This window comes from Urtica dioica, chromosome 10, assembly GCF_054948205.1.
Source record: "Urtica dioica subsp. dioica isolate 48M chromosome 10, U.dioica_male_clone48M_v1_H2, whole genome shotgun sequence".
In the NCBI taxonomy this organism is placed as follows: Eukaryota; Viridiplantae; Streptophyta; class Magnoliopsida; order Rosales; family Urticaceae; genus Urtica; species Urtica dioica.
This window is the reverse complement of record NC_142765.1, coordinates 7,912,493-7,926,848: the sequence shown is the minus strand read 5'-3', so window position 1 is coordinate 7,926,848 and position 14,356 is coordinate 7,912,493. Positions and strand designations below refer to the sequence as shown.

Sequence of the window (14,356 nt, the reverse complement as noted above, 5' to 3'; positions counted from 1 at the left end):
CTGACCTCATGGATCCAAATAAAAAAAGCTTGAGCTTACATACTTGGACTCAAAAGTTCACAAACCTTTTCCAAGTTTAGCTTAATGTCAACTAACTCCATTAAAGAGTTGACACTAAGAATCTCTCGGTTCAAATGAATTTATTTTCTACTCAAGAATTCAACTTAATTGTGATGAGTGGATCCATTGAATATTATCTATGTTTACCCTTCATGAATATCATCAACTAGATGAGATTTATAAAATTACCATTTTACCCTTCTAGCGATTATTTCATCAACTCCTTTGTCACTTGTGAATAAGTTAGAAACAATGTATTGACAAGGAGCTAACAAGTCACATTGATTCATCCAAAAGAGTCATGACTCAATTTGGACATTGGCCAGTTCATTTATTCTTATTCTAAGGAACAAAACATGAGGTGATAAACATTGCATTTCAATCTTGTACATGAATTCCATATCTATGAGATCTTCACAAAGTTACTCATGACATCTTCATGACTTAGTACTTCACCAATAGGTCTTGTCTATATCACATAGTGAATCTAGACCTCTGAATTTCTCAAATGAGAATACGTAAGCTATGAAATGACATGTCTCATTTCAGGATTGAGGTAAGCATGATTCAATTCATACGTAGTCACTTCGAGACATAAAAGGTTAAATGGTTTGTTCTTATTCTGTCTCTAGAAGTGCACTGGTCAATTCAGTACTTTCAGAAGCTACCTAGAAGAACTATAGAGTCTTCAACTCTCAATGTCTCATAACCAGACATCATAGATTCTCCTAACAGTCATACTGGGATCAATAGCCCTTTGACCCTTAGATTGCGAATATACTATTTTAAGCAAACCATGAAGAGTTTGTTCATGCGAATCTATATTTGACTCTTCATTTGTTGTTAGGTTTGTTTAAGGACTAAAGACTATAGTTTATCATAAAGCTTCAAACAGACAAGGAAGAATGAATGAACGTTTCAACTTTTATTAATAATTCAGCAGTTACAAGCAAGAGTCTTTGTGAGACTTTATTACATCAAATGTACATAAGTAAAGACTATTACTCTTCTTGCGGGCACCATTGACAACAATATCTTCATACATCAATGCACAAAATAAGCTCTACTTCCCTCTCTTGTATGGACGGTTTATAGGCTTCTAGAATGAGCTTCTAGATGTTTCTTTATTTTGTTCATGACAACATAAGAAAGCCCATTAAGAATTTTCAAATAAAATTCCATGAAATGAAATTAATCCTCAAGGCCCAAATACTTTAAGTTGGCCGTGTGACATATTTCATTGTCATCATATGACAATGTCAAAAAACTTATTTGTGGACATTCATACCATCCTATGTCCAAAAGGACAAAAATACCCTTTAGACAATTTTCTTAAAACTTGTCTAGTTCTTGTTTTGACTTAGCTTTTAGTTTAACTAATCCTACTCTAATGACTTGTGGTAGTGACCTCATGGATCCAAATGAACAAAGCTTGAGCTAGCATACTTGGACTCAAAAGTTCATAAACCTTTTTCCAAGTTACAGCTTAATGTCAACTGACTCCACTAAAGAGTTGACACTGAAATCTCTTGGTTCAAATGAATATATTTTCTACTGAAGAATTCTACTTAATTGTAATGAGTGGATCAATTGAATATTATCTATGTTTACCCTTCATGAATATCATCAATTAGATGAGATTTACAAAATTACCATTTTACCCTTCTAGCTGTTATTTCCTCAACTCCTTTGTCGCTTGTGAATAAGTTAGAAACAATGTATTGACGAGGAGCAAACAAGTCACATTGTTTCATCCAAAAGAGTCATGACTTAATTTGGACATTGGCCAGTTCATTTATTAACATTCCAAGGAACAAAGCATGAGGTGATATACATTGCATTTCAGCAATCTTGTACATGAATTCCATATCTATGAGTTCTTCACAAAGTTACTCATGACATCTTCATAACTTAGTACTTCACCAATAGGTCTTGTCTATATCACATAGTGAATTTATAACTCTGACTTTCTCAAATGAGAATACGTAAGCTATGAAATGACATGTCTCATTTCAGGATTGAGGTAAGCATGATTCAATTCATACGTAGTGACTTCGAGACATAAGAGGTTAAATGGTTTGTTCTTATTCTGTCTCTAGAAGTGCACTGGTCAATTCAGTACCTTCAGAAGATACCTAGAAGAACTATAGAGTCTCCAACTCTCAATGTCCTATAACCAGACATCAACTTTTATTAATAATTCAGCAGTTACAAGCAAGAGTCTTCGTGAGACTATATTACATCAAATGTACATAAATAAAGACTACTACTCTTCTTTTGGGCACAATTGATAATAGACATTGCTTTTGTAAGCTGCCTGCGTACCCGCGTTGCGGGATCAAGTTAGAACGTAGTTCAAAGCGTATGTAATGCTGTATTAGGCACCGAGCCTGGAGGGTGTGCTCGACAGAGGAGACGGAGCGCGGAGTAGTCCTCGACCACATCTCAGGACTCTAAGATCGAGTGACCCGAGAGAGAATGTGTGTTTTCTCCCTTTTGGAGACGTATGAGATTCTCAATGGAGAATTTCGAGAGCCTTGGATGCATAGGGGAATTTTAGTGGAAAATCGTGGACATGGCTTGTGCGTTGGACGCGTAGGGGATTTTTAGTATAAAATCCTAGGAGCGGCCTGCGCTCTAGATCAAGCATTCAATCAGAGGAAATTGTGCTCAGAAAGTCTCCGACACCGTTTCAGAACTCTGAGAGCGAGTACTCTTTTAGAGGAATCAGAAGTAAAGTCTCCCCCTCACTGAGAGTGGGTATTTATAATGAATGAGGAGGCCTAAGAGGCCCTAGGGACGCTCCTCAAGGAGCGGGCGCGTACTTCGGGCGCGCGCGAAAGATTCGGAGCGCGCGCGGCACAGACGCGCTGCCTGACCGGCGCGGCGCGCCGTGTGCCGTGTTCATCGAGCGCGTGCTCCTTTCGAGGAGCGCGCAATGGCAACTCCATGCTCCATGTGGGAGCATGGTATTGGACTTTTTAGGCCGTTTGCATGGGCCTTAGACGTTATGGGCCTTAGCCGTTGTGGGCCTTAGAGGTTTTCAGCGACCCGGCCGTTGGGCTTTCGGAGTTCAGGATTTCGCGCAAGTAGCGCGAAATTAGAAATACTCGACTCGAAGAGCTGTGTAGTGTCAACACGAGGACTTGTCAGTCGACTCGTGAAGGAAGGTTGCCACTCTTTAAGACCTCCGGCCTGACCATCGGTCCCTTGAGCGGCGTGTCTTCTTGATATTTCGGGTTTTTTTAGAATGACCGACAATAATATGCATATACATTCTCCCAATCTTTTCTCCACTATATACAACCATTTAGTTTTCCTTTTTTCAATATTTTTATATAGAGTTCTACCTACTAATATATTAATTTAGCATAATATATATATATATATTATACAGTGGTCAAATTATTGTTTCATACTGATTTTCTTTGAAATAATCTAGTTGGCGTATAATATACATGAAGTTTATCATACTCCACTAATTTAATGTTACGGGTGTTTAGAGGCCAAAGATGAGTGAAACGAGTGACTTAGAGGTTCGATTGCGTTTCAGGACTCAAATTCGGATTCCCTCGAAAATAGAACTGGGGTCTCTATTTATAGGTGTGGGGTTGTGTGTGTGGAGCGAGGAAGACGGCCAGCCGGCCGAGTCATTGCATGACCGACCGGGTCATTGCTTGGCCGTCCGGCCGAGTCATTGCATGACCGGCCGGGCCGTTGCTTGGCCGTCCGACCGAGTCATTGCATGACCGGCCGGGCCGTTGCTTGGCCGTCCGGCCGAGTCATTGCATGACCGACCGGGCCGTTGCTTGGTCGTCTGGCCTAGTCATTGTATGACCGACCGAGCCATTGCATGGACGCCCGACCGAGTCATTGTACGCCCGACCGAGTCATTGTACGACCGACCGGCAGGTCACCAGGTGACCGTCCGGTCGCGTCACTGCGTGGCCGGCCGACTGTGTTCGAACATGGTGCATGACCGCCTGGTCATGCTGCTTGTGTGACTGGTCGGCCCGGTCACTCGAACGGCGTTCTCCCGAACAGGCTCATCTTAGGTAGATCCGGCTTGCGGGTCGGATGCTCGGAATCGACGGATACACTATAGGAGAAATTTTATTTATATAGATTTATTAGTAGACTACTTTACTCGATACTTGAACGTTATCAAGAATATATTTTTATGACCCATTTACCCTCAATAGTAATAGTAATAATAAAAACAAATAAGATAAAGCAATTAAAATTTTTAATGCTCTTTTATCTTTTCTTTTCTCAAACTATATCTCACTATCTTTCTTAACACTCGACCACCGACAAGAAGGTAACTAGGCCACAATGGTTAGCTATGCGAAGTCGATGATGCCCGATAGAAAAACTACGCAAAATCGACAACGAAAAACGAGATTCATATAATGCACGAGGGGTCGAGATTCAAATGATTGTCTGAAATGGAAAACCTTCAACTAATCTCCAAGTTAAGTTCTTATTTTTTCGCAAGCACTTTATTATTGTAGATGAAATTAAATGTCATAATAACGTAACTGTCATATTTGTATAAAAAAATCATATTTTTTTTTTATCACAAAAGCGACTTGTAAAAAGTGTCATAGTAGCGTCGAATTTGGGTCATAATACTGTTATAAGAGCGTCATATGAGCGCTGTAATAGATTAGAGCATCTTCAATGGTAAGCTAATGTCAAATTAGCTTACCATGCCACATAAGTCATACAAAAATACAACTTATTTAAGCTAAATCATCCACAATGGTAAGCTAATTTATCATCTTGTTTAAGTTTATCCCATTTATCAATTTATATTTTTGTTTATTTTTTATTCAATTTTCACTTGTTAAAACTATAATTTTTTTATTAAGTGGGTCCCATGTTTTTGCTTAAGCAAGTAGCTCTATAAAACCAATTTCTCTAGCCAATTACATAGCCAAATTGCCAAATAATGGTTAAGCAAATAGCTTAACATTTCTCTTAATTGCAAGCAAGTCCTTAAAGTTGTTAAGCTAAACACCATTAAAGATGCTCTTACTAACGTCATAAAAGTGTCCAAATAGCATTGTGAAAGAGTTATTGTTTCAATTTTTTTTTTCCAAAATCCATTCAGAATAGTAATTCTGCTTCATTAAGAGTCAAATTTACTATTGATGTACTTTAAGTATTGAGCTTATAAGTGGTGTTGGACCCACTACAAAATCCAAATAACAACAGAGTGTTATTGCTAAATAGCTAATTGAAATGCACAGTTTTGCAAAATAGTAAATAGGGAAAATAACACATTTATACCCTGTGTTTTAGTGAAATGTCGAGTTTAACCCTCGGTTTTCAAAAATGTCAAGTTCATACCCTCTGTTTAACTAAAATGACGAAATTATACCATCTGTTTAACTAAAATGATGAAATTATACCCTGAAATAGACAACAGTGTCACGAATATTCTTTTTATTGACTTTTCATTGACGTTGACTATAATATTTATATATAAACACCAATTACCTTTATTCATTCGCGCCATGTATGTAATTTATTTAAAAACTAAAAAATAAACAACAATCTCTTAATTGTGAAGAACACAGAAAGATGCAAATGGGTAAACATCGATAGTTGATAATCATCAAAATCGCATATTCGAACAAAGAATCGAGGATTTAGAGTTACAATTCGAACACGGAATGAAGTCATTTCTTAGGAGGTATGAGTTTTATTATTTAATTTCAATTTAAGGCTATTTTTATTTCAAAATTGAGAATTTGGAAGTTAGGGCACTGATTTAGATTTGATTTGGTTTTTCTTATATAAGAGTTAATATCAATGAAAGGGAGATTTGAGACGCTGTTATTCATTTCAGGGTATAATTTCGTCATTTTAGTTAAACATAGGGTATAATTTCATAATTTTAGTTAAACAGAGGGTATGAACTCGACATTTTTGAAAACCGATGGTTAAACTCGACATTTCACTAAAACACAGGGTATAAATGTGTTATTTTCCCTAGTAAATATTTGTCTATTATTAGTGAAGTAACTAAAATGTCCAAGTATCGAGTTTCAATGATCTTTGTAAATGATAAATTTCGTAAATTTTTTATTATTAAAAATATAAAAAAGAAAAAAAGGGACAACATAAATTTATCTATTTTGCTAAAATATTTGAAACTATATAACTATTTTACTAATAAATTAATTGTGAATATTTTTTTATATAATTTTTTTCATAAAAAAGTTTCACATGCCAAAATTAAATTAAAAAAAGGGAAAATATCAGTAATATCTCATGTGTTTAATCGAAATGCGAGATTTATCCCTTCGATTTTTTAGAAATATCATACATAACCCTTCAAATGACATATACCTCCCCTAAAAAAATGTTATATTATAAATATCACCATTTTCATTTATTTTTTACAAAAAAAAAAAATTGAACTCCCCAAAATACCCTTAATGAAATAATTTTTTATTTTCTCTTCTATATACAAAAAAAATTAAATTAAAAAATTTCTTCATAAAAAGTTAAGGATTTTTTTTATAAAGAGATATTTTGATTTTTTTTAGTAAAATAGTAAATAAATATTTATTTTATTAAGGATATTTTGAGGAGTTCAAATTATTTTTTTGTAAAAAATAAACGAAATAAGTGATATTTGTAATATAACATCTTTTAGAGAAAGTATATGTCATTTATATTAAACTTAAGAGATATATATGATATTTCTATAAATCGAAAGAAATAATCTCGAATTTCGATTAAACAGATATTGATATTTTTCATAAAAAATACCAAAGAATGGCATGACCGTAAATATGCGGGAAAGACAATGTCACTTTTATAACCAATCACTCGCCTCAATTCACTCTCACTTCATCACTCGCTTGCTGCATAGAAAGATCACTCTCACCCCTTCCTCTGCCCCAAATTCTCATTTCCTCTGTATTTCATTTGTTATACATTGTTAAATATTTCTTTATTAAAAATTGAAAAACCCCAAAAGATGATGCGAGAGATTAAATAACAGTAATAAAAATAATAATTATAATAGAATCTCAAACAGCTTCGTATTTTTCTCTCTCCTAAATTCAATGGGGTATTGAAGTTTCAGAGGCTTCACCCCCTTCAGAAAACCTCTTCGTAGAACCGATTTCAACGTTCCGATTTCAGTCCGTCAATGGCGGCTTCGGAGTCTTCGAGTTCTCCGGAAGTATTTTCATGGCTGAAGTCCCTCCCCGTCGCGCCGGAGTACCATCCAACTCCGGCGGAGTTTCAGGATCCGATTGCGTACATCTTCAAAATCGAGAAAGAGGCCTCGAGGTTCGGAATCTGCAAAATCGTCCCTCCGGTGCCGGCTCCGGCGAGGAAGACAGTCCTCGCGAACCTCAACCGGTCGTTGGAGGCTCGAAACGGCGGCGATGGCGGTGACCGTAGTTTCACGACTCGGCAGCAGCAGATCGGATTCTGTCCCCGGCGGCCTAGGCCGGTGCAGAGACCGGTGTGGCAGAGCGGCGAAAGGTACGTTTTCGCGGAGTTCGAGGCAAAGGCAAAGAGCTTCGAGCGAGGGTTTCTGAAGAAGTGTTCGAAGAAAGGAGGCTCTTCGTCTTCCTCGGCGGCGATGGAGATCGAGACTATGTATTGGAAGGCGACTCTGGACAAGCCTTTCACCGTCGAGTACGCGAACGACATGCCTGGCTCGGCATTTTCTCCGGCCGGCGGAGGCGGAGAAGGATTGGCTGATACGGCGTGGAATATGAGGACGGTTTCTAGGGCGAAAGGTTCGCTTCTGAGGTTCATGAAGGAGGAGATTCCCGGCGTTACTTCGCCGATGGTGTACGTGGCAATGCTGTTCAGCTGGTTCGCTTGGCACGTTGAGGACCACGATTTGCATAGCCTGAATTACCTTCACGTGGGGGCTGGGAAGACCTGGTATGGTGTTCCTCGGGAGGCCGCGGTGGCGTTCGAGGAGGTCGTGAGGGTTCAGGGTTACAATGCAGAGATCAATCCCCTAGGTGAGTTGGGTTTTGATAACATGGGTTTTTTTTTATCTTCTTGCGTTGTGATTGTGAATGGATAGTCTGTTTGGTTGTGTTGGGGGATACAGAGTGCTCTGTCCTCTGCATTTGTGTGTTACTCGAGATGGTTTAGTCAAAGTGGGAATTGTGGAACTTTGGTGTCTAGTATTGGAAATTGAACAAAGAGTCTAGGAGTTTGTCGTTGTGTATATACCTGATTATTGTGCGTTGTGTGGATACAGAGTGTTCTGTTCTCTCTGTTTTGGTTTTTGTCTGGATGGTTTAGTTCAAATGGAAACTATTGAGCTATCATGGCATGTATTGGAATTTTGAACAGAGTCGAGGAGTTTGTTTTAGAAGAGTATATACATAGGTTATTTGTTTTTTGTTTTGTTTTTGTATATATACCTTGTATGGTTACAGAGTATTCTGTTTCTGGATTGTGTTGTGTTTGATTTGATATGGGTAAGATATACTGGCAAATGATGACTGCGGTTTCTCTGTTTATTAACAATAGAATGGGTACTTTGAAACGAATGAGAGATCTCGACTTTGTTGCAGAAGATTTACTGGTATGTTTATGTTATTCTGGTACTGGTAGATTAAAAGTGGATTGGTACAAGTACTCTGTGGTGCTCTGTTTTTTGGAGTGGATGATGAGGTTCTGTCTCGGATTGTATTAGGTGTTGTTGTTGACTTGTTTAGAAGTTGATGATTATAGCAACCATTTACCCCCGTCATATGTATCACCTATAAGAATGGATGTCTAAAATATGCTACAATTGGCCGCAGAGCAAGTCTCAGGAGCAGCTCTCTGCAACAAAGTTAAATCTTTTGGCGGAACTGTAAAACAGGAATTTGTTAGAACTGGTGTAGTTTTGTAGTAGGATGATACTGGATTTTCTTGATGTACTTAATATATAAGATAAAAGAATCTAAGCTTAGACTTTCAAGTTTAAATTGTTTATGCATTAAAATCCATGCACCTATGAGTGGAGTTTCTGAAGTGGACTATTGAATGTTCAGTTGTTTGATTCTTTTACAATATATGCTGATTTTCTTATCATTTCTATGTCTCTCCTTTGACATTTTTTTTGTCTTCCATGTAAAAATTCCTCTTGATGAAGTACTGCTTCTGTCTAATTGTAGCTCTAGTCAAATTTCCCTTTACTTTTTTGAATGCGACAATATTAACCCTTAAAATTGTTACTCAGTGTTAGCATGGTATTACTGAAGACTTGACACAATATTAACCCTTAAAATTATTACTGAATGCTTTTGACAATTTAATCATGAAGAGAGAGAAAGATTGCCTTTGAACGTCTGGTACCTTGGATTTCTGACGCTTGCTCTATTTTGTCAATCAGTAACATTTTCTATCCTTGGTGAGAAGACTACGGTGATGTCACCTGACGTATTTGTGCGTGCAGGGGTTCCTTGCTGCCGGTAAATCCTCTCTTGTATTAGTGTGTTTTTAATAGTATCTTTTGTATAGTCAAAGACACATATTTTTGTCAATAGTAGAAATCAAGCTTTAGATTATAGAAAAGTTGTCTTTTCTATTTTTCTAATTTGTTGCTTTTGATTCCTGTTCTCAGTTATTTATCTTGAAAAGATGCATTGGCTCCTGAAATAACTTTGATGAGTCCTAAACCTTTGCCTAATGAACTTTAAGTAATGTTATCTGGAATAAATTAGGCAGTATCCAACGATATCTATGTCTTCTTACTTTAATTATTTTAATATCAGGCTAGTGCAAAATGCGGGAGAATTTGTTGTCACTTTCCCTAGAGCCTATCACACTGGGTTCAGCCATGGTAAGAAGTCTGAAAATTTTAGTTCTATGGTCAGTTTTATCAATGCGAGGATAGCTCTTTCAACCATTTGAACTCTTTGATTAGGCTTCAACTGTGCTGAGGCAGCTAATATAGCAACCCCTGAATGGTTAGCACTTGCTAAAGATGCTGCTATTCGACGAGCTTCAATCAACTATCCCCCGATGGTGTCTCATTTCCAGTTACTTTATGATCTTGCTCTGGAATTATGTTCAAGGTGCGTTTCACCACCACTTAAAAAATTCTTTATGGCCAAGAATTTATTTTTTATTTGTTTTTTCCGTTCATTGCCTCACATTTGTTACTTTTTTTATGTAGAATACCTGTGGGCATCAGCGCCGAGCCACGAAGTTCTAGATTGAAAAATAAGAAAAAGGGTGAAGGAGAAACAATTGTAAAAGAGATCTTTGTTCAGAATGTAATAGAGAATAATGACCTACTACATGCCCTTGGAAAAGGATCTCCTATTGTACTGCTTCCGAAGAGCCATTCAGATCTTCCTGTTTATTCGGAGTTTCGTGTTGGTTTGCAATCCAGGTTCAATTACAGAGTACCCCTTGCTTCATCCAATTCTAGAGGAGAAAAGACATCTTCAAAAGGTTTGTTTTCTGATGATCCAATGTTAGATAGAAAGCAGGATGAGAATAAAGTTGAAGGCTTTTATTCAATGAAAGGGAAGCTTGCTTCATTATGTGAGGGAAGTTGGGTTCCCTCTTTCCGTGGAAATAAAATGACACCTGCATCAAATCATAACGCGCCCAACATGACTGCGGAAACAGAAAACAGTTTGGAAACTAATGGGCTGTCAAACAACAGATTATTTTCTTGTGTCACTTGTGGAATTTTGAGCTTCGCTTGTGTGGCGTTAATTAAACCAAAAGAATCAGCTGCCAGATATCTCATGTCAGCGGATTGTAGCATTTTCAATGATTGGGCTGTTAACCCTGGAGTAGCTAGCAATGCAGAACTAGCGGCTTCGAAGCAAAATACTACCGGAGGTTAGCTAATTACGGACATTTTTCCTACCTGTTTACTTGCTTTCTACAAAATCTTTAGCCTTATTATCTAGAGTGAGACAATTATTTGCTTAATTAAATTAAATAAAGTCTTGTATTGATATCTATATTAGTAAATAGTAGAAAAACTTGGGGTGAATTTCTCCTCCCATGTACTCTGTTTCCTCTGTAAATTATTTCTTCAGCTTAGCTATTTCATCTCCATTCTTTTTTTGTATGAATGTTGTTTAGTCTTCTTTGGCCGAAGACATATGAATAGCCTTTTCATGCAATTTTCTTATAAAATGCTCAATATTTCGAATTGCAGGATGGACAGACAATAATGCTCCTCCTCATGACATCCCTGTGGTATCCACTAGTTACGGAGTTCAGACCAAAGATCAAACAAATGATTTCGTCTCAAACAGTGTGACATATAAGTCTAGCTCTGCACTTGGCTTATTAGCTTTGAACTATGGAAATTCGTCCGATTCCGATGAAGATCCGGTTCAAGAGGATCAAACTATCGATGACCAGGAAACTAATGGTGCGAATTGTTCTTCAGAAAGAAATGGTCAGTGCACGAGTTCTAGTTCCTCTTTTCAAAACAATGACATATGTATAGGAAATGGGTGTAATAATTCCGAAACTAATGATGTGGTGGGAAAAGGCAGCGACTCTGTATTAGCTTCTCGTACATGTTCCCCAGATACCTATGATGCTGAAGCGACCAAGTTCTGCAAAGCCATGACACCAAAGAATAATGGAAACATGCCACTTGTACAAGTATGTGACCATGACTCTTCTAGATTGCATGTCTTCTGTTTGGAGCATGCTTTAGAGGTAGAGCAGCAACTTCGTGAAATAGGAGGTGTCCATATACAGCTACTTTGCCATCCCGGTGAGTTATGTCATTTCTTATATATCTTATGTTTTTATTTTCACTGCCTTCAATTGTCTCATAAAACTTGTCATTTGACACTACTGTAGTAATATAGCTATTTCTTAGTAAGTTGCATCATCAACGTAAGAAAATAATTTTTTTCTATTGCTAGTTGTCTTCTCCATGAAGGGTTACTAGCTTAATGGCCCTCCTGTATTCGAATGCTTTGGTAGTTTTTGAAGTGTCGATATACACTGTTTGCTGTGTATCCTATATGTTGTCTGAGTGGTTTGTTGTGGATACACTTGCAGACTATTCAAATATAGAGACAGAAGCTAAGGCTGTGGCAGAAGAGCTTGGGATCAGTCATGTGTGGAAGGACATTACAGTCAGGGAAGCAACCAAAGATGACGAGGAGACGATCCAGTCAGCACTGGATAGTGAAGAAGGCATGCCTAAGAATGGGGATTGGGCAGTGAAGCTGGGGATCAATCTTTTCTACAGTGCCAACCTCAGTCGTTCTCCGCTCTACAGTAAGCAAATGCCGTATAACTCTGTTATATACAATGCATTTGGGCGTAGTTCACCAGGCAGTTTGTCTGCCAGACCGGGTGGATCGAATAGGAAATCGAGCAGGCAGAGAAAATTTGTGGTCGGTAAATGGTGTGGGAAAGTCTGGATGTCAAATCAGGTTCACCCTTTACTAGTCGAAAGAGACTCCGAAGCGGAAGAAGAAGAAGAAGGAGGAGAGGAGGACGAGAGAGGCTTCAATGGTTGGGAACCAGACGTAAAACCCATGAGAAAAAGCGACGTTGCTCGCAGAAATCTTCATTACACTACGTCGTCGATCACTAAAAAATATGTGCGGAAGAGGAAAGTGGGAGGCTTTGGGCACGATTCCAAGAAAAGCAAACGAGTTAAGATCGAGGACGATGAAAAATCGGATCATTCACCCGATGAAGATTCTCACGAGCACCACCGAACGAGGTCTCTCATGAGCAAGTACGCTGTACGTAGCGGGGCTCGGTCGGCCAAAAAAACCAAGCACGTTGACCTCGAAGATGGTGCTTCAGATGGTTCGATGGACAATGCTGGTAGTTCCCAAAAGCAGAATAAGAGTGTTCTCAGACGCAAAAAACTCACTCATAATGACACAGATGAAGGAGTTTCGGATAATTCGTTAGTCGGTTTCAGTCGCTTGCACGAACAAATACTTCGAAGAAAGCGAGCCAATCACAGAAGAAGAAGAGACGATCTCGATTCAGAGGAGTCCTTGGATTGCGATTCTCATAGAGTTCGCGTGACAGTCCCAAGAAACAACCAAGTGAAACCATCGGAACACGAAGGCATAGACTCAGATGATTCAGCAGACACCGATTCTCACCGTCCGGCTAGGAAGATTTCCAAAACCAAGCTAGCCAAATTCATGGAGAGAGAAGATTCAGCTTCGGACGACTGTCAGGAGAACAATCCACGAAAGCCGTACACGAAGAACAAGAAGAAAAAGACTATAAAAAGAAAGCAAGCGAAGCCCGACAAGATGGAAGAAGAACAGAAAGTAGACGACGAAGAAGAAGAAGAAGAAGAAGAAGAAGAAGAAGAAGAAGCAGCAGCAGCTCTAGACGAACCGGTCGTGAACATGAGAACCCGCCGAAGCAAACTAACAAAATCGACGACAACACGGCAAAAGATGAAACAAGAAACCCGAAACCTGAAGCAGAAGACTCCGACGCGGCTCCGTGATGAATCATCGGGCGAAGAAGACCCGGTCGACGAGCCGCGCACCCGGCTGAGGAAACGGGCCGCAAAGCCCCAGAAAAAGTCAACGACAGCAGGGAAGAAAAGGTCAAAGACCACCAACGACCCGCCAGGTGTCGCGATCGGAGCGGAAGAAGGGGAGCACGGGTGCGACGTGGAGGGGTGTATAATGAGCTTCAGGACGAGGCAAGAGCTGGTACTCCACAAGCGCAACATTTGTCCGATAAAAGGGTGTGGCAAGAAATTCTTCTCCCACAAGTACTTGGTCCAGCACAGGCGGGTCCACGTTGACGATCGTCCGCTTCGCTGCCCGTGGAAAGGCTGCAAGATGACTTTCAAGTGGCCGTGGGCCCGGACTGAGCACATCCGGGTCCACACCGGGGCCCGCCCCTACATCTGTGCCGAACCCGGGTGCGGACAGACGTTCAGGTTCGTCTCTGATTTCAGCCGCCACAAGAGGAAGACCGGCCACTCGGTGAAGAAAGGAAGGTAGGGAGAGTGTAATTTAAGTTTAGTTCTGATGAATCAATGAATTAATTGATTAATTTATCAGTCTGGTGTTTATTAACAAGGTTTAGAAGTAGGGACTGAAGGGAAGGGGGAAAAAAATGGGGGGATTAGGAGGTTTGGTTGTATTTGCTATTTTTAGAAAATTCTGATTTGGCCGGGGTCTTCATTTGGACCCATTCATTTCACTGCAAGGAAAAAAGCAATTGCTTGGATGTTAAAGACAAAATTCTCCCTCTAATTTCATTTTCCAGAAGCTGATCTTTGTCTTTACTTAATAGAAAAGTTTAGTCTTCCAGCGAATTATAA

The 14,356-nt window shown here is 39.1% G+C and overlaps 1 protein-coding gene across 1 annotated transcript; it reads left to right on the top strand.

The window, feature by feature from the left end:
* The first annotated feature begins 6,946 nt into the window (after nt 1–6,946).
* REF6 (relative of early flowering 6) lies at nt 6,947–14,356 on the top strand. Its single transcript, XM_089628377.1, has 7 exons — nt 6,947–8,066; nt 9,437–9,515; nt 9,819–9,886; nt 9,971–10,121; nt 10,223–10,902; nt 11,228–11,800; nt 12,094–14,356. The coding sequence occupies exons 1-7, from the start codon at nt 7,232–7,234 to the stop codon at nt 14,031–14,033; spliced, it is 4,326 nt and encodes a 1,441-aa protein (XP_089484503.1). The 5' UTR covers nt 6,947–7,231; the 3' UTR covers nt 14,034–14,356.

Bases quoted from the DNA above. Each gene is read 5' to 3' on its own strand.
- REF6 (XM_089628377.1), top strand. From the start codon at position 7,232: ATGGCGGCTTCGGAGTCTTCGAGTTCTCCGGAAGTATTTTCATGGCTG. The intron at 8,067-9,436 runs GTGAGTTGGGTT...TTTGTCAATCAG, and splicing joins TGCAGAGATCAATCCCCTAG to TAACATTTTCTATCCTTGGT. The intron at 11,801-12,093 runs GTGAGTTATGTC...ATACACTTGCAG, and splicing joins ACAGCTACTTTGCCATCCCG to ACTATTCAAATATAGAGACA.